Consider the following 27,204-nt stretch of genomic DNA (forward strand, 5'->3'; position numbering starts at 1 on the left):
GGAAGGTTGAAAGCATTAAGTAAAAACGAATCAAGTTAATTACTGATTGAACTACCTTAATGATCAAAAACATTAGAAGACTAGAAGCTGGGATTAATCTTTTGACTCATTCACTGGCTCTTTCTGTTCACTGTATCATTACACCAGCTACTACTGACAAGTTATATAATCAGAGCACTAAATGTAAATTGCCCAACATTAGCCACTGTTCACAAGTGCATGGAAGTGAAAAAGAATTATTCATTCACTTAAAAGATTCATTCAGAGAATTACAAAAACATACTTTAAAGACATCTTACTCACATGTAACGTAGGTGAGGGTTCTGCGCAAATGCACGTGCCTGGATTGTCCGTAAACTGCAATTTATTATTGTCCTGTAAAGAGAGAGAGACTATTATATGTGACCTGTGCTGGCAAAATGAGTCAAATTTGCAAAAATAATTTTTTTCTCTATTAAAAGACCTTCAAAATGATGTATGATTTGTTGGAATCAGACATAAAATAACTGAATAAAGTAAATTTAGAGAAAAACTGATTTAAAGTTTTTTTGAAGGTTCCAAAGCAAAATCACCTAGCAACATTACATCTTTCCCCCCACTTCTTTTCTTAATAATAATTACCAGATGAATTATCACAATATAGCTATTTTTTTTATTTTATCTTTGTTGTTATAAATAAGAACCGATGCAAAAAAAAGAACAAATATAAGAAAGAAACAAGTGTTTGGTGTATTACTTTTTCATTTTTCAAGTAAGAAAAACAAATAGTAAAATGTAAAAATCCCTTAAGTGTGTTCATTACAAATAAATGTATTATTAAAACTACAAAAGCAGTTGTAATCAAGTGCAGTGAGTGATTTCCTCTTCTCGTTTATTGTTTGATTACCATTAATGCAACAGATGGCCTATATTCAGACATAGTGTAATGCACGGATCATTCTAATATAATGTTACACATCCAATGCTTTTCCCCAACAGTTCCCCAAATGTTAACTTAAGAAATAACTGATTATGTATGCGTGAACTGCCTACTTGTATATCTATTGGGATCGCGTGCTGGCAGAAACGCTGGCCGGCACTTCGGATGACAGTCAGTGCGAGAAGCGATCGAAGAAAAGGTACTTATCTCATAAAACGTACAAATAAAGATACTTTTAGATGTTTCATTTTTATCTGGAGCATTGAGATCACTAGACAAGTGCTTAATATACTCATTTTTGTGAAAAACAAAAATTCGGACAAAATCGACATTTAGCAATTTTTAGCCTGTAGCTCAAAATGAGCCTGTGCACATTCAGACTCATTTTGACAGCATGGGTCACATATTAAAAAATGCACAGTTCCTCTCAAAAATCTGTGAGTGACAGGTGTCATTGGATGGGCACAAATGAGCAGCATCAATCCAGCAATGATGAGGGTAAATTAATTTCCCAAGGTGAGACCACCAACATTTATTTCAGCCTCCACAAAGCTCGGTTCAACCACTAATTTCAACTGAGGACCCTGTTGTTGGTCATTTGCACCTGGCATTGCAAGTCGATCATTCAAACCTGAGGAAGCCAACAGTTCATTAGAGACTTGCGGCTTGATATACACCGTTTATGATGATAAACCGCAGAAGCAATCTCAGTTCACTATCTTTCCCATCTCTTCAGAGAGTGTCATTAGAATAATGGTATCATCAGGGTCCCCAATTTCACAGCACTGAGCCGCAGCGGCAGCTGGAATGAATTGTGCATCCTAAAGACTCTGTACACAGTCTCACTGGCATTAATTGGTAATGACTGCATCCTTTTCATTACAGGAATTTAATGCTAAAAGTGATTACACTCACAACACCCTTATCCGGTGAACAGTAATCAGTACAGAATTAGTTTTATTATGATGATTGCTCTATAGCTATAACTATTTCTAGGAATACAATTATCAGTCTCTGTTATGTAGAAGATTTAAGGAGGATGTTGGCCGTGTTTATACCATTTCTTCTCTTAACCATTCATCTCTTAAAAACCTGAAAACAAATGCAAGGGGCCTTATTATGAAACCCTCCTGATGGTCCTTCACGTGACTTGTGTGAACTTGTGGGGGTGGGATTACGAGTGTAGGCAGATATTTCAATGGTGCTTCTGTGTGCACTAGTGAACTCAGTCGGTGGTCTCTACCAATGTCTGAACTAGAAAAGTTTGGCAAAGTTCGGCTGAATTTTTAAAAATGCTCAAAAAAACCAGGTGATTTAAATGTTGTTAGGTCATTGTTTGCTTTGAGTGTTTCAAGATCTATACAAGTTTAAAAGGATAGTTTAGCCAAAAATAAAATACTGTCATCATTTACTTACACTCATGTCCTTCCAAAACAGCATGACGTCTTTCTACCGTGGAACACAAAAGAGATATTTTGGGTACAAAAAATATTTCCAAACAACAAAATAAATACACTTTTGTACTCTACAGAAGAACTGAGGTCATATACAGTAGGTTTGAAACAAGTAAATGGTGACAGAATTTTGATCTTCAGGTGAACTATTCCTTTAAGACTTGGTTTAGATGGATGGACAGGTTGATAGATACTGTATGTGAATGTATGGATAGATGGATAAATAGATAGACAGACAGACAGATGAAAAGACTGACAAATGGCAGATACAAAGTCGGTTGAATAGATGGATGGACAGATATACAGATGGATGGATGGATGGATGGATGAACAGAAGATAGATAGATAGATAGATAGATAGATAGATAGATAGATAGATAGATAGATAGATAGATAGACAGACAGACAGACAGACAGACAGACAGACAGACAGACAGACATAATATCAGTTCACAAAACTACCAGCTTACCCACCAAAACCCCACAGGTGGGCTGAGATATTGTATGACTCAACTAAACTATTCCACACCAAACCTCCACAGACATTGCATTGCATTCCTGCATTCATGCGTTTGGTTATGTAACATTGCTATCTACAGTGTTTGTGCTTAAAAAAAGATGTGAAGCGCAGAGCTCAACACATGCGGAAGCTGATGACCTTTAGTGAAACCTCAGAGGGAAATTTTGAGACCTGGAGGTCAGAGCTGTTTCCAGGCGTGGGATGGACCAGGAGAGGCCACCATCAGCAGAAGAGCAATGTTAATGAGAAAAATGCAAATGGGAAGCTGGGAATAGTCCACTTGGCTTCCTTACTGAGGGATCAAGGGGAGTGGAGGGGGAAACTCTGTCTTGAGGATACGATGAAGAGAGGACGGGGTGAGGAAGATGGGAGGGCTTGACAGAGGTGAAGGGAAGCTCATAAGCAGGAGTGATGAAACTCTGTGGGAGGTCTAGATCTACAGCAGATGGTCTAGTCTGTTTCCTCCCATAGACCTTTACATCTTTATGCCTTTATATGTATAATTTACGTGAAATCTTTTAACTATGTTTCACTGATGTTAAAACTGATTATATTTTCTGAAATGAAGAACAGATTCACTTGCATTGGAAATGACAATTCTCAAACAATTACCAGTTTGATATTGGTACATAACCCCCCTCTGAGAATTTTTGGAGAAATTAAATTGCTCTCTAAAATGATTGGTAATGGCAGCATTTGGCACAGTGAATCATTGTTATAAAAATGTTACAAAAAGTTTAAATTATTCTAATATGAGTAACAAGTTCTTAGTAAAGGGACAAAGAAGATTTTTTAACATGTTTTTTTAACTATATGTTTTGGGGTCAGTAAGATATTTATTAATTTTTTTAAGGAAATGCATAGTTTTATTACGCAAGAAAGCATTAAATTAATTAAAAATGAGAGTAAATAGGTAAGTAAAGAATTTATAATGTTAAAAATTATTTCTTTATCATATTAAAGATAATAAAGCTTTTTAATAAAGCTAACAAAATTTATATTATCACAATATAAATGTATTAACCCACTGCACACTTTGTGATTTTACCATTACTTTTTGCAATTGTTACTTGTCATATTGTATGATATAACCCCAGTGAAATCTCTTTTGGGTAAATGCCACTGTGTGAAATCAGCTGTCAGACAGTGTGATATAGATCTCAGGACTTTAGTCACGATTGACAGCACTGAATGTGCAATCAATCATCTCACATTTTGACATCCTCGTTGACAAACAAAACTGAAATTATATCACACAAACACAAGCAATCCCTTGAGCAAATGTCAGTAATGCTTTACCCTGAGATTAAAGGAAGTGTTCGACAGCATACTGTAAATCGCTCAGTGTGCACCAGGCTTTAGTGTAAAACACATATAATCACCAGTATAGGATCGGTTCTTTTAATACTCACAGTCTCTGGAGTCCTGTGTACAATTCCATGTCGACATCCTTAAGAATCTGCAGTTCTGTCCAGTTCTCTATGTGTCTACAAAAGAAAGAGAGAAAATATTAAAAACAGCAACATTACCACCAATTTATTCAAGCAGGGATATGTGTTTTTCCGCTTGATGGCTGGAGAAGGAACCCAATGGAAGGTCCTTGGAGTTTTGAAAAATGTATCATAGTTCAGCGAGTGCTTGTGAAACATTCATCTCAGAGGCATTGGTGTGTTGGTTAGGCAGATGGCCTAAGGGTGCGATTACGTACAAACCACACCAGGAAATAATTAGCAAAACAATTTGGTTCTCCCTAGACTGTAAGGTCAAATGCTTAGAACATGTGGGGAGTACAAAGATAATTTCATATATGCTGTGTAGAACAACCAGAGACATAAGTCAACTTGTACATGGGAGAGTAGGGATCACTGTAGCACTCAGTGAATGTATGGACTGTAATATAACACACAGTGCATTCATTATAGCCATATGATGTGCAAGCTTCATTTAAACCTCTCATCTCAAAATAATTTGCAGTGTGGGATCATTAAAGTTAAAATTAAAAAATATATATTTATACTTTTGTTCAATTAATTTAATTAAGTGATCAAATATGACACAAAAGATTCTTATATTGTCACAAAAAAAAAAAATCTGTTCTTTTGGATTTATTCATCAAATCCTGATTTTTTTTTTTTTTTTTTTTTTTTTTTTTAGCATTTATTATTATTAAGCAGCACAACCATTTTCAACACTGAATAAATGTTTTTTAATAATAATAAAAAAATAAATGTTTTTTGTGCAGCCAATCAGCATATTAGAATGATTTCTGAAGGATCATGTGACACTGAAAATTGGAGTAATGATGCTGAAATTTCAACACTGAATCACAGGAATAAATTACATTTTAAAATATATTAAAATAAAAAAAATGACATTTTTAATTGTAATAATATTTCCCAATATTACTGTTTTTACTGTATTTTTTTATCAAATAAATGCAGCCTTGGTGAGCATTTTACTGACCCCAAGCATTCAACAGTAGTGTACAGTATTTTATAAATATAGTAATTCACATTATAGAGATATTTAAATTTCCATTACAATTAGACAGCATTTGTTTTATAAATATAACTTGGTCCTTTGAGTATTTTTAAATTAATGGTGTATGATTTAATCGATTAATGACAGATACATTTTTAGAAAAATTTTTGGAAGCAAATTTTTAATGCTTTAGGTTATGCATTTTCTGAATAAATCCAAAAATCCAAGTGAAAAGAAAAAAGTTCCTCCTTCAGTGACAGTCTGTAGGATTTTTTTCCCTCCACCAGGAAAACTTGCAGCCCGATTTCTTGGAAAAGTAATAAAACACCTCTCCTGAACAAACCACACGATTTGACGTATCATTCATTTCCGTAGCACAAACGGTGCAGGATGAATTATGTGCAAAAGTTTAATACTTATGGTAGAGGTTTGTTCAAACAACTTACCCTAAGTATTAGCAATAATAAATGTGCTTACATGCACAAAATACGCTGATAAACATAATTGAGCACATTATAAAATCCCAGCCATGCAAGAAAAAAACGTGTTTACATGAGATTTTAAAATCCTGGGGTTTTTCTTTGTCAGCCTTAATGTCAAAACACCAATAGATATGAACACTTAAAATATATACAGATTTTTTTAAAAAGGCATTTAAATGCAAAAAAAAAAAAAAAGTTGAGGGGTGTCAATTGGGTTCAGTCACATTGATGCTAAATCCTTTCTGAATAAATCCAAATATCCAAGTGAAAATAATTTTAATTATGTCAATTATCCCTGCTCTCCCCCACCGTGTCACTGAAACACCATTATCAGTGTCAGAATGCTTGAAAACACGTTTGCATTTAAATTCAGCTATTGCCAGGGCATGCTGCGGCACTGCCTTTATTTCCTATTCCACACGCTTCTTATCTGCCAGCTAAAACAAACACAATCTGGACAGAAGTGTTCCAAGCAGGAGAAATCACAGATGTGCCGCTGACAGAACACCACACAAAGAAGAAAACACGCTTCTAGATCCTCACATACCCTGGCAATGCCACCAGCCCCTAGAAACACAGTCCAGCACAGTACATCAGGTAGATTTAATGTTTCTGTTTACAGCAGTGGAGAGAGTGACACTTTACAAATGAGTCGTGCTGCAGTTAATGTAATACAGCAGAGGCCTTGCTCCTTTACTGCCCATTGGTTTTATACAGCATCTTCAGGTCACTAATTTCCCCAAAGAGCTTTGACTGAGGATCAGCATCAGCCCACCACTGAACCATGCCTACAACCAGTCAAGGATCGGTGGTTTTGCTTCGGAACCCAGATTTTACATTTGTCATCATGTGGCGATCCAGAATTGTGGTAATTAATGGACAAAGTTTGCATGTACCTATTGTATGTATGTATACAATTTAACAATTAATTTAAGTTATTTTATACATACATTTGTAATTTTATCATTATAATAAAAAATAGTAAAATCATAATCTCTTTTAGTTGAGTGATTTACAAATAATATACAAATCAGTTAGACTCATTAAAACAAAACAAAGATTACTTTGTTTATTAATCAAAATAATCTACAACTATACTTTAACAACTAATTGTTTATATAGAGTATGTATGCATTTAGAAAAAATGAAATTATGAACAATATTAATATTTGCCATTGATTTGCATAATATACAAAGCAGTTAAACTTAATGTTTTGTTTGTTAATCAGACATTGCTTACTGGATGCAGAGAAATCTATAATAATAATACTCTTAATACATTTTTTTTATGTATTTGTGAAATTGTCGGCACCAATAGCCTTGTGAATTATAAATTATATTAATAATTCATAATAGTGCTAACAACAGTGTTCCCAACTAAATTTGACTGCTAAAGAAATTGATCCCTTTTAGTTTACTGACATACATAGTGAATCAGTAAGACTGAAAATAATGTTTTGTTCAATAATCAGATATCGCCTGCAGGATGCACAAAAAGAGTCTGGATGTCATTGCTGTGATCCAGATGTATTGGAGCAACCCTGTTTATATAGCTGCACACCCTAAACCATGCACGTGAATCATTCAAATATCAGTCAAAGGCTCTGAATACATTTCATTTCAGCATCTGATGAAAAGCCTCTCTTAGGCTGTGTGCAAGTTCATGGCTGTTTTCTCCATAATCTTCTCTCTAGTCTCTCCATTGTTCCCAAAACCCATGCTCGGCATGATTAATGACTTTGTTTAAATGATCTACAGCACAACTACATAGAGCTTAATGGAAGAGCATTTAATAAAACAGATCGTCTCAGGTGTACTCTTCAGGCATTGATCGACACCTTCCTTTTCATCTCAGAGTCAGGCTTTGAGTACTATCTTATCTTGCACTACCATTCCAAGAATAAAGAATGCTGGCGAGCACAATTATGAATTCAACCAATGAAATGATTTCAAATACTATAATAGCAAACAACCATATCTGTAGAAAGGTATAATACATTTCACCATGAATGCTAGAGTTGGTAAACATACTGTTTACTCTTCACCGGCGTTCCTTCTACACCCACATAACATCTGAATAAATGTAATTACTCGGTGACAGGTGTACAACGTGCCTAATTTCTAATGGATCTAGTCGATGAAATTACAGCTGGCCTCCATCTGTTGCTGATTTCAGGTTTCAATCCAGGATTTACATTTCCAGTGTATAAAAACATCATGCCTCACCTTTACCGCTCACAAGCAATGAATCATTCGTAAGTGCCTGGATGCAGATTTGCATTTTAAATGCTGGAAATATATGTGGCCTTATGTGAGACAGCACTTCTGAGGTTTGTTAGCATTTGTTACATGGCAGTTAGAGTATACAGGATATTTTTTCTAAATGAAGAACAGCTGTAATTACAAGAAGTTGCACTTACATTTTCTGAAGAAAATGTGAGTGGCGCTTGCTTTGTAGAGGTTTGCCAGGCCACGCTATGTGCTTCCTAAGGCTCCCAGGCTGTTTTTTTCAGCATGTTGCCAGAGTGGTTTGGATACATACAAGGTGTTTGCTACTGTATGGGGTTCAGGATGGTCAACAAAGCAAAGTTTCTTCCTCAGTTTAATTCTGTAGGGGAATTGTTGTAAATGTATTGTTGTCAGGGGGAAAAAATAGCTTTCTAGGAAAAATAGTAGAACAAGCCACAAAATTTGAAGTATCAAAAAGGAGCACATTACAAAATTTACTTTTTGGTCTTAATGTCAAAACATCAATAGAACTGAACATTTGCAGCGAATGTTAAAAAGGTTGTTAAAGTACAAAATGAAATTGTGCAAGGAAACTTTTTGAGCTTTCACAGAAAAGAGATGCAACAGATGCAAAACAGTGATGTAGCAGGGTAAAACAAAAAGTGGATAACCCTTTATGGTTGTCCTGCTGTGTACTGGTGACAAGATGAACCACCACTTGCATGAACAAAAATAAATAGGTCAGATTTATAGTTGAAATGGCAAAGGATATATAAAAGTTTCCACCAATTATTTTTCTGTACACATCTCTGTGACTGGTGGGATATAAACACCTGTGATGTTCGTAATATGTGCACAAATGGGCCACAATGCATCAAACTGAAGAAACTGAACAAAGTAAACACTCAAGTGTTCTCTGATGGAGCTTTCATTCTAGTGAATCAGTTCATTTGGACAGTTCATGTAAATGAACAGCTTCACAAAGATGACTCACTAAAATGACTTTACTCCTTATATTATGTAGGCTTAGTATATTACATAAATTTGTTGCATGTAGTTTACATATACATGTTCAAGTAAATTGAGAAGAAATAAAAATATGGCTTTGATTAAACTGTAGCTTTGGTGAGTATATTTTAGTTATAAAACATAACTTTACGACCTAACAAGCCTATAGTTTAAATACTTAAAACTATGATTTGCTTAACAAAATACACTTTTTGAAATTAGCTTCCCTAAGACTGCTTAGGCAGATACATTGTGAGACAGCCAGGACTAAATGAGATACTGCAGCTGAGAATCGAAAACTGGAAATGAGTGAAATGTGTATCGACTGCTTTGCTCACTTTAGACTTCTAAAAGTATTGAAATATTGAGCTTTCTGATCAATTGGTGTTCAGTAGAGGTAAAATCACAATAATGTCTCACCTCTAGTACATACATACATCTACACAGGGCAATTAAACTGTCACCACATAGCAGTGACCTTTCAAAACATGCAAATGTCTTCCTATTCACTGACTACACCAATGCCTTTCAACATTCTTGACATCTTCATATCAGAAAAATGTGTGTTTATGAAATTTATTTAGAATACATTTTTAACACCTGAAAAAAAATTGAGCTCTCTTCTTAAAAGACATGGTCAATTTTAAAGAAAACATAAATGAGATTTTAATTTTTGGCTGAACTATTTCTTTAAATAGGGGCCGGTTGCATAAACTTAGCCTCTATGTTAAGACATTGTCTTAAAGGGGTCATATGGCGTTCCTAAAAAGAATATTATTTTTTGTATTTGGTGTAATGCAATGTGTTTATGTGACTGAAGGTTCAAAAAACACATTATTTTCCACATAATGTAAATTATTGTTGCTATTCTATGCCCCGCCTTTCTGAAATGTGTCGATTTTTACAAAGCGCATCGTTCTGAAACGCAAAACAGCCGGCATTGTAGGCTACTCTCCCAGGATCAGGAAACAGTCCTAAAATGGGCTGCACACACTTGAATATTTGGGTTGAACTGTTCTGGAACAGTGTTGTAAATACAACTTAACCACTGATTTCTAGTTGTGTCCTCTTTTGAAAGGCCAAACAATGTAGTTTCGCTTTCACACCAAAGCACAGCGTCTCCACAACATGGCGGCAACAACAATACTACAGCGAGAATAAAAGTCATCCCTTCTTTTTTGCGTGAACATTTGGGCGGTGTTATGCAAATCTTCCAACACAGTGATGAAGACATGTGGGGGCATGTTTAAACTAGGCGTTTTAGGTAGGTTGAGTCTTAACTCTTATAAAGAATATCTCTTTGAGTCTGAGACTTTAGTCTTTCCAACTTTAGGGATCTTATATATTCACAAATAGCTTGTAACACTCCAAAGAGAAAGGAAAACTTGAAACTGCATCATATGACCCCTTTAAGAACTAATTTGACCAACTAGCAGGTAACCAAGGGGTAATCAGTCTTATATTTTGGATTTATCTAATCTTAGTTTTTATGTAACCAAATTTAAAAAATGTAGACCTGTCTTTTTAAGACTAGTCTAAACTGTTTATGCATCCAGGTAATTCACCCAAAAAGAGAATACTGTTTACTCTTTACTCACTGTTAAGACATTCCAAACTCACTGACTGGACCTTAATTCCAGTTTGTTCCTCACACAACATTATATGGACTACTTTTATTATATTCTTATGGTATCCTTTTAAAATTCTTCCCTGTTTTTTGTAACTGTAAAAAAAAAAAAAAAAAAAAATTTCATTTTGTTTTCCATGGAAGAAAAAGCAAGGTTATAAAGCTTTTGAATGACATAAAGGTGAGTCAAAAACTTTCATTTTGTAGTGAACTATTCTTATTCCAAAAGTGTTCTAGAACATCTGACTCTGACCAGCAAAAAAAAAAAGCAATTACACATTCTCAATGGAGATTTCCTCCATGTTAAGTATTTCTGATCCAAAGTGCTGCTGACATATTATCGAAGATAATGCACATACGACTTTACTTTCCCAAACTAACCACGTCTAGGCAGGCATGCATTTAGGCCATGTATCAGTGTGCCTCAGATTAACTGTGTGCAATGCATCGCAGCTTCATGGTCCATGGCCAAAATTGGCAGTCTAAATATAGGCACAACAAAACCCCTTCTGAGCTGTATCTACATTCTGCACAACTCTACTCTCCATCCACTCCTGAGCTTCAGCCAAAATGAAAATGAGCATAATTAGGTCCCATGAGGCAGAGAGCATTAGACAGAGCAGCAATAGTGACACGGACGCCAATATCTTTCTGGTGTTGTTGGGACGCCAATGTCACTTGCCATGCCAAAGGCTACAGCGAGCACTTGTTTGGAAAACCTGCATGAGATGACTTCCTTAACACAGAATAGCAGGCGATTCTGATTTCCCGCACTTATCAGGGAAAACAGGCCCACATTTTGCTCTGTGGTGAGTGGAATAAATCAAGAAAATACAGCGATGGTCAGTTAAAATGAAGATATTTCACATTATATATTTAACATCTGCCATTATGTTTTTGGATGTTGTTAACAGCTTATAAAAATAAGTCTGCTCACCAAGGCTGCATTTTTTAATCAAAAATACAGTAAAATCTGTAATACTGCAAAAATTTATTATATTCTTTTTGTATTTAATATTTTAAAATGCAGTTAATTCCTGTGATGGCAAAGCTGAATTCTATATATATGACACTGGACCACAAAACCAGTCTTAAGGGTCAATTTTGTGAAATTTAGATTTATATATTGTCTGAAAGCTGAATAAATAAATTTTCCATTGATGTATGTTTTGTTAAGATAGGACAATATTTGGTCATGATACAACTATTTGAAAATCTGGAATCTGAAGGTGCAAAAAAAAATCGAAATATTGAGGAAATCACCTTTAAAGTTGTCCAAATGAATTTCTTAGCGATGCATATTACTAATCAAAAATTAAGTTTTGATATATTTAAGGTAGGAAACATATACGATATATTCATGGAACATGATCTTTACTTACTATCCTATTGATTTTTGGAATAAAAGAAAAATCCATAATTTTGTCCCATACATTGCATTGTTGGCTATTGCTACAAATATATCCGTGCTACTTAAGACTGGTTTTGTTGTCCAGGGTCACATATTTTGTCACATATTCCAGTCTTCAGTGTCACATCATCCTTCAGAAGTCATTCTAATGCTGATTTGCTACTCAAGAAACATTTCTTATTATTATAAATGTTGAAAAGGTTTGTGCTGCTTAATATTTTAAAGAAAAAAAATTCTCTATCCATTTAATGCATCCTGCCAAATTATTCATTTATTTAAAAAAAAAAAAGTCTTACTGACACCAAACCTTTTGAACGTTAGTGTATCTGTACTGTATACAACTGTATAGAAGAAGGCTATAGCTTACTTTGAGGCAGAGGAAAGTAAGGTGAGGAAGAGGCTGACAGGAAGTCATTGGGAAGCACAAAGTGTGACACAGGAGACAGTGGCAGTGAGCACAGCAGAGAAGAGACAGAAACAGAGAGGCAGAACCTGTTTCCACTGTCTTTGAATAGACAGGTGAGACTGTCTGCTGTGGTGCCCTCACTAGGTAACAAGATTACAGTCACAAACTGGGCGGAAAGGATTATTGTTTAGGGGTGAATGAGTTTTATAAGTTTTCTTAACATATTTCATCTATTATGTTGAGTATTTGTAAGGGGAGATTAAGTGTGTGTGTGTGTGTGTGTGTGCTGGGGGGGGGGGGTAATATGTAAAATGAGCATTACCTTATTGCACTGAATTACATGACTAATATTGCTTCATGTTTTACCAGATCCAAACCTCAACACAGGACGCAAAAAATTTCCTAGGGACCCAACAGCCTAGAATTTGTAATGTACAAATTAGTGCTGTCAAACGATTAATCGCGATTAATCACATCCATATTAAATATATAAACATAACATATTTTTCCAAAATATATACATGCATGTGTGTGTTTACATATACATAATAAATATACATGATACACACACATATATTATGTACATGAAAACTTTTATTTTGGATGCAATTAATCGTGATTAATCTTTTGACAGCACTAGTACAAATACAAAATTGTAAAAATGTGTCCAGCTAATTTAGCATAAATTAGTGCAAGCATGAGAGATGTTTTTTATTATTATTATTATTTTTTTTTTTTTTTTTTTTTTTTTTTTTTTATTATTATTATTATTTTTATTTTTTATTAGGATTATTATTGTAGTAACTACAGTATGGCTTTGAAGCTGATAACTATGTTTCTTATTATAAAGCACATGCTAATTGTAAAAGTGCATATCTGTAACTGAACATTAGTTCTAAACACAGATGTTCAGTATCTGCATTAGTGGTGGACTTTTTAGTGATTCTTCCCACAGTTTACATTCATACATCAGTAGGTGGCGACAAGTGACTCTCTAAAAGAGTAAGTCTTTGAGTTGTTCAATAAAGCATTTTGTTCAAAACAGTGATTCATTCAGGGGCAAAACATCACACTCTCTGAAGATACTTCTTTGATAATTACTATGCAATCATTTCAAATTCAAAAATTCTATCTCATTAGAAATTTCTTGTCTGAGAGTACACAAATCATGTAGAACACGTTCTTTCTTTCTAATGTTTATCAATGAAAAGTTTGTTTATTAATGAAAATATACTCTAATTTTGATTTGCACTTTGAAAATGTCATTTTTTGATATTTAAAGTATGATAAATTAATCTGATTAGTCAGATATCACATTGGGATACTATTAAGTAGGTCATCAAGGTACCTTTTTCTACACTTTCATGAATACTGTAAATTCATACTCCTCTTTTTCACACAGATTTTTGCCTACTACAGTATGTAGTAAAGGACTATGATTTCTGAGTGATTTATTGAAACAATTCCATAAAGATTTTTTCAAAACCATTGTTTCTAAAGTACCCAAGCGAATTTCTATATAAGTGAGTCATTTAATTGTTCATTCATACGGTTCATTCAAAAACAGCTTCGGCTTCATCAATTTGACAGATTACTTGCAAATACTGTTTTGTTTTAAACTTTCCACTGATGCTGCAGTCTTTATTGGATGGGTGTCACCCTTAGATTTTTGGCCACTGGCCACCACATTAAAAAATAAAATACTGCTGTCGATGGATTGCTTGATTCCATGGTGCAAAAGCAGGTCTTAGCAGGTACGCCTGTCAACAAGCCTTCTAGTACTATATCATGTAGCTCTTTCTTTTGTGCCCTCAATATGTCTTGTCTTGAGTTGAGCAATACCTGTCATATCCCCTGATGAGCATTCTAGCAGCTCATTGTTGTACGAGAAGCTTTTAAATAAAATACTGGATCACTGTTCTCTTTTGTACTGGCAAGAAGCCCAAATCGCCATACAGCATGCAAATCTGGGAAACTTTCGGGTGTGAAAATAAAGTGTGTTTAAAGCACGTCCCATCTGGGGTCCGGGTACATACATGCTGTTGATCATAATTTGCAGCCCACTGGCTGGGACAGCAAACATAGTGTTTGTTCACTCACAAGTGTACACTAACTTCCTCTAGTTCCCCACACCTACAAGAAATGCTAACTAACTACATTCTGGTTCAAATAAAGTAAGGATGGATATGCATTGTGAGAAATCATGCAGCCCAACTGCGAAATAGTGGTTTGTAAGTGTTGCGTTTCCATTGTGGTCCCTGTGGGACACATAAAAGCAGCTTTCTGTAAGATTTGATCCTTTTCTTTTCATTATGCCTGCTAACACTGATCCTTTTGAGCTGAATCGAGGGGAAACACATACAAAGCTTCTGTAATCAACAGCTAAATGACTTATTTCAAAGGTTTTTGCCCAAAAATGGGTGCTTTTAACATTAATGGCCCCATTGTCGACTGTAAAATAATGATAAAAACACTGTGCCAAGCCTAACTAACCATGTGGCCAACCAGGGAAGTTCTATAATTGGTTGCAAATTAAAATAAAATATAAAACATTTTGAAATCCATCATCAAAATAGAAAAAAAATACAATATATTCTATATTTTGGAGAATGTTTTCAAATACTAAAAAACTGTTCTGATCTGAAAATATTTTTTTTATTTTGTGAGTCTTCGTGTGAGAAGAGCTATTTGTATGAGCTGCTGGTTTTGTAAAGTTTCAAATTAGTCACTTACAAGGTTCTATTATATTTAAGATGCTGCCTTAAAGGTTGGCAGTGAACAGGTTCTAAAACACAGTCAGTATGTATACAGACGCATAACAGAGACAAGTCATGTAAGTACGGTGCCTGAAGCTGGATTATAATAATGGAGACATTTAATATAAAATCAAAACTAGTGACAGTGACAGTGACAGCAGACTTTTCATGTAATATATGTCAAATCGGATTCTGAGACACTTTCATACATCTATTTCTCACATATTCCAAGCCCTTGGAGAATCTCACACATGACAAGAACCGTAGATACTTTTAATAGGATATTACATTTTCCATTTAAAATCATCCTGGCATATTTCAATTTTAATCTCCATATCTACTCAGCTTGTATTCTTGAAGGAAAGAAGGCACGCTTGAATGTCTGACAGATTTCATTTCATGATATTATATGAACCTATACGTCTGAGGTTCTGACAAACGGCAGCTGAAATCTGTTCAAGCATGTTTAGCAGGTAGGACTTCGCAGCCTAGGTCTTTACCCTATTAGCTTAAATTGCAATCGTTACTTGCATAGTGTGCACAAATTAGGCTTTCAAAGAGAGAAAATGTTAATTAATTGGATCTAAAAATAATTGTGTTGGTAAGGAATTTGTGGCATGTAGGATTTTACGTGACCTAGAAAAGGAGGATCAAAGGAATTTTGTTCATGGATTCAAAGTGTTCAATATTTCATGGTGGAATAATGCCGTCTTGAAAGTCGAGTCTTGTGGTGGCAGACGAAGTCTGTGCAGCGTCGAAAAGAGTGTCATTGTGGCGTCGCTCTGCTGTCATACTGCTGCTGCTGCCATTAAACTATACTGTATGTAGATTTGTTTTTTACCGCCTTGAGAAACAGACACCAAGGGAAAAAACACTAATGTGAGAGATGTGTGCCTCGCGTTTTATTTCCTACAGCTACCATATAATTTTTTCATGATGTGATCTTTTTAATGAGATATTTTGCTCATTTAATTTGAAAATTGTTTTTTTTTTTTATTCTCTACCCACATCTTGCACTCATTCTTGAGATGTGGGACAAAACAGGACATAGAAGGGAAACTATGATGGAAATTATTTAAAACTGTTTCTGTTTGAAAACATTTGTGTTCAGAGCAATTCATTTTTATCTCTAATTAATTTTAAAGTCCCCCTCCAGTCACTAATTTTATCCCTTAAAACTCATCTTTGAGTATCAAATTGACATATTTTAATGCTTGTGCCATTTAAATTCCTTGAATATTACCGTATTTCGTATACAAGGGGTCATGAATATGCAAATTAGTCCCCACCTTGGACTACCAGATCCATTTTCAATCAGTTAACTGAAACAGTAAACGCTACACAATGGCAAATGCCAGTATTGGATTAATTCATCCAAATATGTTTGAACCAGAAACTGATTTCAGAGATGAAGGGGAAGATTGAATTACACAGGCGGACACGTAATGGTATTGTTATCATTAGCCTTTAGCTTGACTATGACAAACAGCTGGTATGTGTTGCTGATGTTCACAAACCATGTTCCCGTTCTTTGAAAAATCAACATCCTTAGACAGAACCACTTTGCTAACGATATGAAAAGCCCCAAACTGCAAGTAGATGGAATTGGTCACATGTTTGTGACAACAGGAAACTGTTTTAAATCACAATTCTGAGAACTAGATATTAAACAATATTGAAACGTGATTTTCATTACAGGGAGGGTTATAAAGTAAAAATATTGCAATTTTCAAAACTAATGACAAGTAAAATTATGGCATGTTTTGGCTCAAGAATTGGCACTAGATCAAATAAAATGTTATGTCAGTATAAACTGGCTCGAATTGAACAAGCTCTGGATCTAGTTTCTTTCTGCTCTCTATATCTATATCATACAACATAATTATGCATTATGCTGCATTAACCACTGAAGCTCCTTCAAATGAACTTTAGCATCGGAAGGCTCTCTAATTATAAAGAATGGTGCTCATTTTGACCTAGAAACCTCACCATTAACACACAGACAGAGCTTGACATGGGCACATTTCCAATTAAAGAAACAGCAGGATAAATCAACTCTTTATAACATTACATTGTGGTATACATTTGCTGATTATAATAGAAAAAGCAGAGTTTAAGAGAGCTATAAGATCTATTCAAAAACAAATCCTCACTGTTTCTATAGACCACCAAGGCATTGTCATCATCTCCTAAAGTTTTTCCCATCACCCAATTAGTGAACGTCCATGTTCAGAGAAATGAGCTCAAACCTCATAATCTAGCACAATAATCATGACAAATGATGGCAGCGGATCTTATTCATTCACTTTCATTCATTTAACATGAATGGATGGAATAGCCCATGTTATTGTACATGTATTATTATTTTTGAAACAAGGAGCCATGACCATTTTAGTATTCAAGTAAAAATTGGCACAGTCACATATATTAGACAGTCACATTTCACTGTAATATTAAAAGAAAAAGTAAAATAAATCACATTTTGCATAAAGCAAATGAAGGCTGTTTTTAGGAGCATTAAGATTTTTTTCTTCTATTTTTTTTTCCTTTTTTTTTTTGGAAATGATCACATTTCCCTCAAAATTCTCATTACCATAATGTGTCTGGATGTTTTACAATTGAGGGTTTTTTGTTGTAATTATCATTATTCTCAGCTGTGATTCTCATTAGATTCGCATTACTGTAAGACAGTAATATATTTTTTGTTGTTTTTATTATTTTTTTTACCATATTGTATAAATACATATTGCCTTGATAAATACACATTCATATATACATTTGCATTACAATAATGATAATTAGATTTAATTTATTTTTCTATTTATTTATTTACTTACTTTTTTGGGGTGGGGGGGGTTGCTGGCAGAAAACGATGCCTTATTGCCAACAACAAAAAAAATAAAATAAAGTATTTTTATAAACTTCTTGGTTTTTGATCTGATTTAATTCATAGCAAGTTGATTTAAGATTTTATTTATATATGAAATTTTGAAGAAAGCTGCTGTATAGACTACCTTCTCTGGCAGTTTCTCTCTCTACAGTACAGTATGTCGAACACGACTATCGTTTGTCTCCATGATTCATCATAAGCTAATTTAAATACAATCACCTTAGAAACAAACTACAAAAGCTCAAACAGCTCAACCCGAGCCTCGTTTCCAGATCTCAAGCACTTCCTTTTTGAACCTCCTCTGCTCCCACAGGTTATCAATGCGTCTTTTGATTGTTGCCTCAGAAGGTGCTTCATTTATATTCCTCAGTAAAAGAGGGGCCCCCGCAGATGACTCAGAGTAGCCTGCTTACACTGATCTATAATCAGCTTCCCCAACAAAAATCCCTATTATAGCCATTAAAAGAGAGACAAACAAATTTGAGCAAAAACTTCCTTTAAAGGACAATTTGGATTCAGCAATGCACAGATATTGGGGGCTGGAGGGAAGAGACAGGGTCAGTATCATTATAGTTACACTTCTTCCTAGTAAAAAGCCAAACCCTGATGTTCTTCTTAACTCTCAAATGGCAGTCCTGACCTGCTTAACACAAAAACGGCCTCATACAAACTTGATGATGTGTTCGTAGTAAGTCATAAGTTTAAAATGTTATTGCAAAAGACTTGTGTTCTCTTATGAAATAAAACTTGAATGCGTTTCATATGCATGCTTGCTTTAATTGCACTTATATATATTCAAATATATATTCCAAAATATTTTCAAAACGCATAGAAATCACACAGAATGGAGTGTATTGAAAATCTGAAATAGCACAAAGTTTCCTGTAAGGGGTAGGGTTAGGTGTAAGGTTGGTGTAGGGCAATAGAATATACAGTTTGTACAATATAAACACCATTACGCCTATGGGATGTCCCCACTTTTCACAAAAACAAATCTGTGTGTGTGTGTGTGTGTGTGTGTGTGTGTGTGTGTGTGTGTGTGTGTGTGTGTGTGTGTGTGTGTGTGTGTGTGTGTGTGTGTGTGTGTGTGGGAGACCCTCTCTGTGAAATCCAGGCTAAAGTCTCAAAATCTAATTATGAGATAACAAGCATCAAAGTTTGATTTTAACCATTAATTTCACTATGATCTCAATCTTTGACATGGTCTTAATCAATATTAAAGATATCAAGATTACATTTTCACAGAATGTGCTTTATCTTATTAGGGATGATTTTTTAAATTGTTTTGGATGTGTTTTAACAGAAATGGTTTTAGATGGGTTTTCACAGGCATTTACACACACACACACACACACACACACACACACAAACAAACACACACACATATATATATGAATATAAATTATAATACTTAATACAGACAAATACAGACAAAACCTAAACCCAGGCTCAACCTCAGCAAAAAAATCAAAGATGCATTAGAAATCTTAAATTTAGTGATGACTGCTTACTTTCCAATAGATGCATTACAAATGTTAATTATACTAAATAAATCCATTCAGTCTCAGACTTAACTCAATGTCAATGATAAAATTTAAATATTTTGGTTCAAAGACAGATTAGGCAACTTAAAAATATACATTAAATACATCAATTTATTGGTTCAAAAACCTTCAGTGAGTAAGACAGACCAGCTCTAATACGTAATTTCACACATGAAGGACAGACACTTTGCCTATAAATATAAAACTTTGACGGATACCCTCCATTTTCTGAGCCAGCAACTAAATAAATCATGTGTTCATTAAAAAAAAAAAAAAAAAAACGGTGTCATGGCATGGTATACAGCTAGCCATGAAATGGACAAACAGACAGATGGAAACAGACTGACAGCAAGAAAAACAGGTAAATCACACTCATATTTTATATGAATATGTAGTTTTATAACAGATCAAGACTATCAAAAAATCAAAAAATTCAATCACCCAGTTTGTAGGAGCTGTCCAGAGTGCTGAATGAAAGAAATCTCTGTAACCTGTTGGTGCACAGCTGCTCAATTCAAATCATCCATTACCAGCGTTACATTATCACTGCAAACACTTCTATAATATAAATGTCACGAAAACGTATTTATGTTTAGACCTGAATATTAATGAGCACCTACAAAACAATCCATTTCGAGCAATAAGGGTAGAGTGGACAATAGGCTAATTCCAATGTCTTCGCTTGCAGTCATTTCAAAATGGGCATTTCCTTAAGAAGGTTTCATTCAATAATATGGGGGGGGGGGGAACTTGGTTGAATTGATTAAATCAATGAGAACGCAAACAGGTTCTTGCTCTTTTTGATCATTAATGAATGCAGAAGCACGACATAAAATTGACACCAGCAAAACGGCATTAGCATCATCGATATCCTCGATGTTTGATAATATGCTAAAACGCTCTTAAATAAAACGGGGGGGGGGGGGGTATCCTTGTTTGGTGTCTTTACTGAGATTGCAAATGTCTAAATCATCGAATTAGTTTTGAAATGCATATACTACAACATAAAAGTTGATATAACGGTGCACATTTGATGTAGAACCCAAGTTTGACTATATGAGGAAGTCGCATCGAAATATATATTTATATATATATATCAACATTTTGCGCAGTAGGAAAGGGACGCACAGAAGCCCACTTACATGGACGTGATGTTCCTGAAGAGCTCTTCAATGTCATTATTGTTGCTGCCATTGCTCGCCGGATCTTGTAGAGCAAGTAAAGGAAAGAAATTTCCACTGTCGGACTTATTGCAAAAGATTTCAATGGGCGAACAGCTGCATGTTAGTGGACAATCGAGCATGGAGCTCCAATAACCCTGGAAGATGCTTGAAAGAAAAAGAAGCCTCCAGGTGAACACTGGAACCGCTGAACAGAACCATACATCCATGACTTTTGGGTCTTAAACGACTCGACGTCTTCCAGGGCTGATGAAGATTGGGACGATGAAGATCGCTGATGAAGATCTGAGTGTTAAATATCTAAACGCGTTGGCTACATGAGAGTGCGCGCGCCTGGGAACATCACACGAGGTTGGGCTCGTGATCTGGTCGCCTTATCAAAAGAACAAGTGCAAATGCCACAACTCCCCTCGACTTTCCGTTCCACAGTCCATCATAGAGATGCTCTCAGTGTCCAAGCCGGAGGAAAGTACTGCTGAAAGCGGCGATGCTCCGGATGACGAGTATAAAGTCCCACCTACTGGACAGAATAAAGACTGACACCTGCAAGAGGAGGAGGAGGAATCAGATTCCCGACCAGTAAAGGCTTTTATGTAAGACCACTGCGCAGAAAAAAAAAAAAAAAAAAAAAAAAAAAATATATATATATATATATATATATATATATTATATATATATATATATATATATATACATACATACACGCCTCTCGTTTATTCCAGTTTCATTAGTGATTCGATTTCTGTCGGTGATTTTGTGTCATGGTTTTAGAATGCATCCTGTACTGGGAATTGATTTGTCGAGTAGGGAAAGCCGGGGCTAGTTATCACATGAAGAAGTTGCCATAAAGTTCAATTACACAAATGCTTGTTTTCCTTATATAGCCTTTATTGGTTTCAGACACTTTCAAAGTAAAATTAAAATACCATCATAATTGTATATAATTAATAAAACTCTGACATAGTTCCAAACTTCAAATTCAAAACTCATTAATTCATAAATGCAAACTGCAAATTCATGTGTGTTCTGAGGAAAAGGGTATTTTGTCAGGATGCTGTGTTCAATAGACTATATTTTGCATGTTTACATTTTTTGCTGTTTCATGAATTTTTTTTTCTTACATTTTGCAGAAAAGACTTTAATAGACAAACTTACCACTTACCTTACTTTAGACATTAAGAAACTGCCGATTTTTCCTAAGCAAGGAGTAAGCCAAATCCCTAAAGGTTTACTCAGTAATAATTTCATTATTATTATTATTATTATTATTATTATTACTACTACTACTACTACCACACATATAGAAATAAATAGTATTTATAATAATAATAATAATAATACCCAGGCTTACAGTGCATTACTGTGAACATATTTTTTGATTATTTTTATAAAATAAGAGTCTGAATTACTGTCCAAATTGTTGTCCTTTAACATGCAAATGTGCTTTGTGTCATATCTTGCATTGAAAAAAAAAACAGTCTTTATTGACATGCGACGGTATCGAGCTGATTTCATTAAGTTACATCAGCAAAAGTCACTGCAATAGTCAGATCAGGTATAAATAGCTTCTGCTTGCTATTATCTCTAGTGACATCTTGAAATTTCATGCAGCCTGCAAACTCATTACTTATAATGAAGTCATAGGGTACATCAAAATAATTAATTAAAATACATTTGTTTAATACATAATGTTCAACACATCTTATTAAGCATGTGTCAATGTATGCCAGATGAGAGCTAATTGTTTTCTATGAGCAAATAGAGGAGAACAGGGCTAATTGTAACTTTGTTTTTTTTTTTTCTCGTTTACTCAGACTATATGTAAACACACAGCAAACAAGACAAACAAATTTAAGGAAAATGCATATTTTAATAAATTTTAGACCCCAGAGAGGCTTTTTTTTATGCATAATAACATCAGTGAAATACAACTAGTGTAAAATCTACCATTCACGCACATTGTCATATAAACAGTTATGGCAATGTATTCTGGGTTGCCCTCCGAGTATTGCAGTACTTGACCCACTAAAATTTGCTTTCACAGCTGAGAGCTCATTCACTGAATGGTGTGGTCAGTATTGTCTTGCATTTCAAGTTACAGCTTGTTGACATCCTAGAATCTGAATTTATTTATTTTTTACTTTTTATAGTTACTGGTCCCCATTAACTTCCACCGTATGGAAAAATATTAAGTCAATGGGGACCAGCAACTGTTTGGTTACCAACATTCTTCAGAATATCTTCTTTTGTGTTCATACATACAGGTTTGGAATGATTCAAGAGCAGTAAATGATGACAGAATTTTCATTTTTGGGTGAACCGTCCCCTTAAATTCAGCATGCCACAAGCCTTGATGGCTTGTTTTTACACCACCGAATCCATCCACACCTCCTGATGCTGGACTGAAAACCACAGCTTGACTAAAGCAAATCACCTGTTCAGCAGGAAGAGTCACTGGTTGTGGCCTGCTCTTTATTGTTGAAATCTCAGAAAAGGACAAGCAAGACCATCAGTGATCCTCTTGCCCTGATTATTGCATTTTTTAAGCACTACCTTCCAAGAAGTAATTCAGAGCAATCAATGCAAAAACAACTAGGTACAAAAATAAGCCTCAGTCGAAATACCCTCTATACAAAGACATTTTTGTATTCTGGAGAACAGGCTTCTGCAGCTGTGACAAGCACTCGATTTATTGTTGATTGGGGTGTATTATATTATATTATATTATATTATATTATATTATATTATATTATATTATATTATATTATATTATATTATATTATATTATATTATATTATATTATATTATCACAATTCATAAATACATGGTACTAAGTACAATCAAATAAATAATATTAAAATAAATATCTAAAATCTGTACCATAAAAAAACAATTTTAATGTCAATTAAGCATATGTTGCCCCAGTTCTCATTATACAATAAATAAATAAATATAACTTGATTCTTTCATTTATTTTCCATTAAATAATTGTATTTCAGTACTTTTCCTGTAATACAGTAAGAGTTAACATATTACTGTAATGAGAAACTAATGAGAATCACCACTTAGAAAAAAAAATAATAAAAAATCACTGCAGTAACAAGAATTTGGGGGGAAATGTGCTTAAATGTCATAAAAAATAATGTTGCAATGCCATGCAATCAATCAATAAACCAAATCAATAAAACTTTGATTCATTCAGATTTATTTTCTTTTTGCAAAACATTTTTTCTTTCATTTAATTTTGAGCTGAGATGTGACCTTGTCTTTGTGACATTCATTGGAAAGCATACAATTTTCGTGCATTCTGTATTTTAATCATATTTAATGTAACTCTCCAATTCACATGACAGTGTCATTTAAACTGACTATATTTAGGAAATTTTTCTGAATGGCAGAGGTTCACACGTCATGTACAGCACCATTGCTGATAAGGAATAAATAGGAGACTGCGTAGTGTAAGTAGGCTACTTCAGGTTTTTTTGAGCCACACCTGAGGCGACAGAGTGCCCAAGGCTAATTATGAGGAGCTGTCAAACCGACTGCAGAAACAAGGGCAGGTCTCACTTTCACTTCAGCTTTAAAGCCTGTCAGCATATCATAGCATCCCACCACTTACAGGCCACACACACACTGTAAAGTTTCATGAGTGATAACTGTATTTAAAGTCCCCATGAAATCAAAATTAAAGTTTTTTGGGTGTTAGTATTAATATGTTAGTCTTAAGGTTATCTATAAGGCAGTGTGCTCCAAAACAGTGATAAAATTTGCATTTAGAAGATATAAGCATTCAAAGCTTGCAGTTCATCACTTTTTTTGACGTCACACAGTACTTCATCTTCTCATCAAATTTTCTGACCAATCAATTGATCTCTAGAATCCGAAGCGCTCGCCCCCTGCACTATAAATAGACTCTGAAGCACTGGCTGAGATTGTTTCCGTGTTCAACTGTTGGCACAAGCTACATTAAAGTGATTATTACATTTTAAATATGGATAGTTTTCTTACAAAAATGCATCAGTTCGCTACAGGAGGACTTTGTTCAACCCCGGGAGCCATGTAAGACACTTTATTTTTTATGGATGGGCGCTTTTTATTTAATTTCTTTTGGACCGAAGCACTGCAAAACCCGCTGAGTGGCATTTAACAGCTTGAAAGATCGAAGACAATTTTTAATATAACTCCGACTGGATTCATCTGAAAGAAGAAAGTCATATACACCTAGGATGACTTGAGGGTGAGTTATTTATGGGTTAATTTTCATTTTTGGGTGACCTAACCCTTTAAAAGTTTTTGGCTTATAAGGCGATCCAGTTTAAGGAGTTAATAAAGTAGCCAGGTACAAATTGCAGTATTTTTACTTTGCGGATTGGGATTGGAAAGGGAAAGGGATTGTTCGTCCAAAAACTAAAATGCTGTTCAAACTTGTATGACTTAGGCTAGGTTACATTATTGTGTCTATCTATCTATCTATCTATCTATCTATCTATCTATCTATCTATCTATCTGTCTGTCTATCTATCTATCTATCTATATCATACAATGGAAGTCAATGATAACCAAAATAGCTGGCTACCAACATTGGGAGTCATACAGGTTTGAAACAACACATATGCCTTTAAATTGTTTAGACTTAGGTTTATAATGGGCTTGTAAAGCTTAAACAGACAATACAACAAAAAAAGATAATTAATTGCTTCTCAGGTTCACATACATTCAATGGTGGAAATGACAAAAATGCATCGCCCCTGTGAACCTTCCCCCTAACCATCCCCTTTAGATGAATAATGTTGTGTATTATGTAAGATTTATCGTGCAAATTAAATGTTAAAATTCTCTAATTCACGAACTAAACGGCGATTGGCCAATCAGAACTCGGTACTGTAACAAGCTGCCACAAGCTGAAGCAAGTTTCCTCATTTTTTGTGTAAAATGGTTCAAGCGCATCTTTTGAAGTTCTTTAAAAAGAAGCCAACAGAAGGTATGAAAAAAAAATCCTTATTATAATTTAAAGACATTCCCCTGACATAATGTCATTGTGCTGTATGTGTGACTGTGAGGGACTGAGAGACGGTAGGAGAGCTGACATTATCGAGCATGACACCGACTTTGCAAAAAACAAACAAAAAAGCCTTCACTCCGCGATGAAGCCCGTTCGAGTGCAGTTAGAATGCCCTTATTATTCAAGCAATGAAAGAAAAAATACCCATGTATAAGTCTTTATGTTTTTATATTAATTGCACAAGCAATGTACTTTACTGAATGCCAGCACATAAATATGCTAATAATTTTATACAACAGTGAAGAGCAACGCTGTTTCATTCCTTGAATTAATCTGTTTTTGAACGAATCATGAGCCGGTGCTTCAACGGTCCATTCACTTGTTTTGTTGTTTCTAACCCTGCATTCCAATGTGCATACTATCCACCCTATCTGCCCGAAATAGTGTTGAAAATTACTAATATCACATAGAATTTAGGATGGATAGTATGCACATTGGGACGCAGGCTAATTGAATCAGCCGTTCTGAACGAATCGTTTGATTCGAATGATTCAATAAATCATTCATTAAAACAGGGATTTGCTGCCACCTACTGGCGGTTCTATTGTCATCTTTATTCACCATGACAGTCCTAAACCAGCCAAGGTGCTAGCACAAAAACACATTCAGCAAAATATGATTCAATTAATTAGCAGTATTGACCCAAATTCCTCAATTTCAGGCCCCAGAAGGGGAAAAAAAAACCTAAAAATAATAGTTTGTTTAATAAAACTAATTTTCCATTAAATAAAAACCTTTTTAGACAAATTTTGTAATAATTGTGTAAAATTAGCTATGGAACAAACCCCAAACCCCTTAGAACAGTGACTGTAGAAAGTTCAAGTTTAAGTTGAGTTTTATTGTCATTCTGCTACATGTGTGGACATACAGTGGAACGAAATGTAGTGCCTCACAGGACCATGGTGCTACATAAATACAGACATACAACAATGAAGTAAAACAGTATAAACCTATACACAACTAACCTACTGACAGATTTTGACTATAAATATACTATATTAAAGGTTTACCTATACATAAGTTAAAAATACAGACTATACGAATGCTTCACATAATACTATACCTAAACACAACTAACCTACTGACAGATTTTGACTTTAAATACTATATATGAATGTATACCTATACATACACTAAAAAAAAATAAAAAATACAAACTATACAATTGCTACACATAAACATTGTACCTATACACAACTAACCTACTGACAGATTTTGAATATGAAAATACTAT

The 27,204-nt window shown here is 34.6% G+C and overlaps 1 protein-coding gene across 1 annotated transcript in view; it reads right to left on the reverse strand.

The window, feature by feature from the left end:
• LOC109070444 (NT-3 growth factor receptor-like) overlaps window positions 1-21,475 on the reverse strand; it is a 109,018-nt gene extending 87,543 nt beyond the window's left edge. Inside the window, exons 1-3 of the mRNA XM_042727225.1 lie at window positions 20,870-21,475; window positions 4,306-4,380; window positions 304-375 (exon numbers count right to left, since the gene is read on the reverse strand). Of these exons, the coding sequence (XP_042583159.1) occupies window positions 304-375; window positions 4,306-4,380; window positions 20,870-21,117 (395 nt within the window). The 5' untranslated portion in view covers window positions 21,118-21,475. The remainder of the gene's footprint in view (window positions 1-303; window positions 376-4,305; window positions 4,381-20,869) is intronic.
• Window positions 21,476-27,204: the final 5,729 nt, after the last annotated feature.

The sequence above is a fragment of the Cyprinus carpio genome, chromosome B7 (genome assembly GCF_018340385.1).
Source record: "Cyprinus carpio isolate SPL01 chromosome B7, ASM1834038v1, whole genome shotgun sequence".
Taxonomy (NCBI): domain Eukaryota; kingdom Metazoa; phylum Chordata; class Actinopteri; order Cypriniformes; family Cyprinidae; genus Cyprinus; species Cyprinus carpio.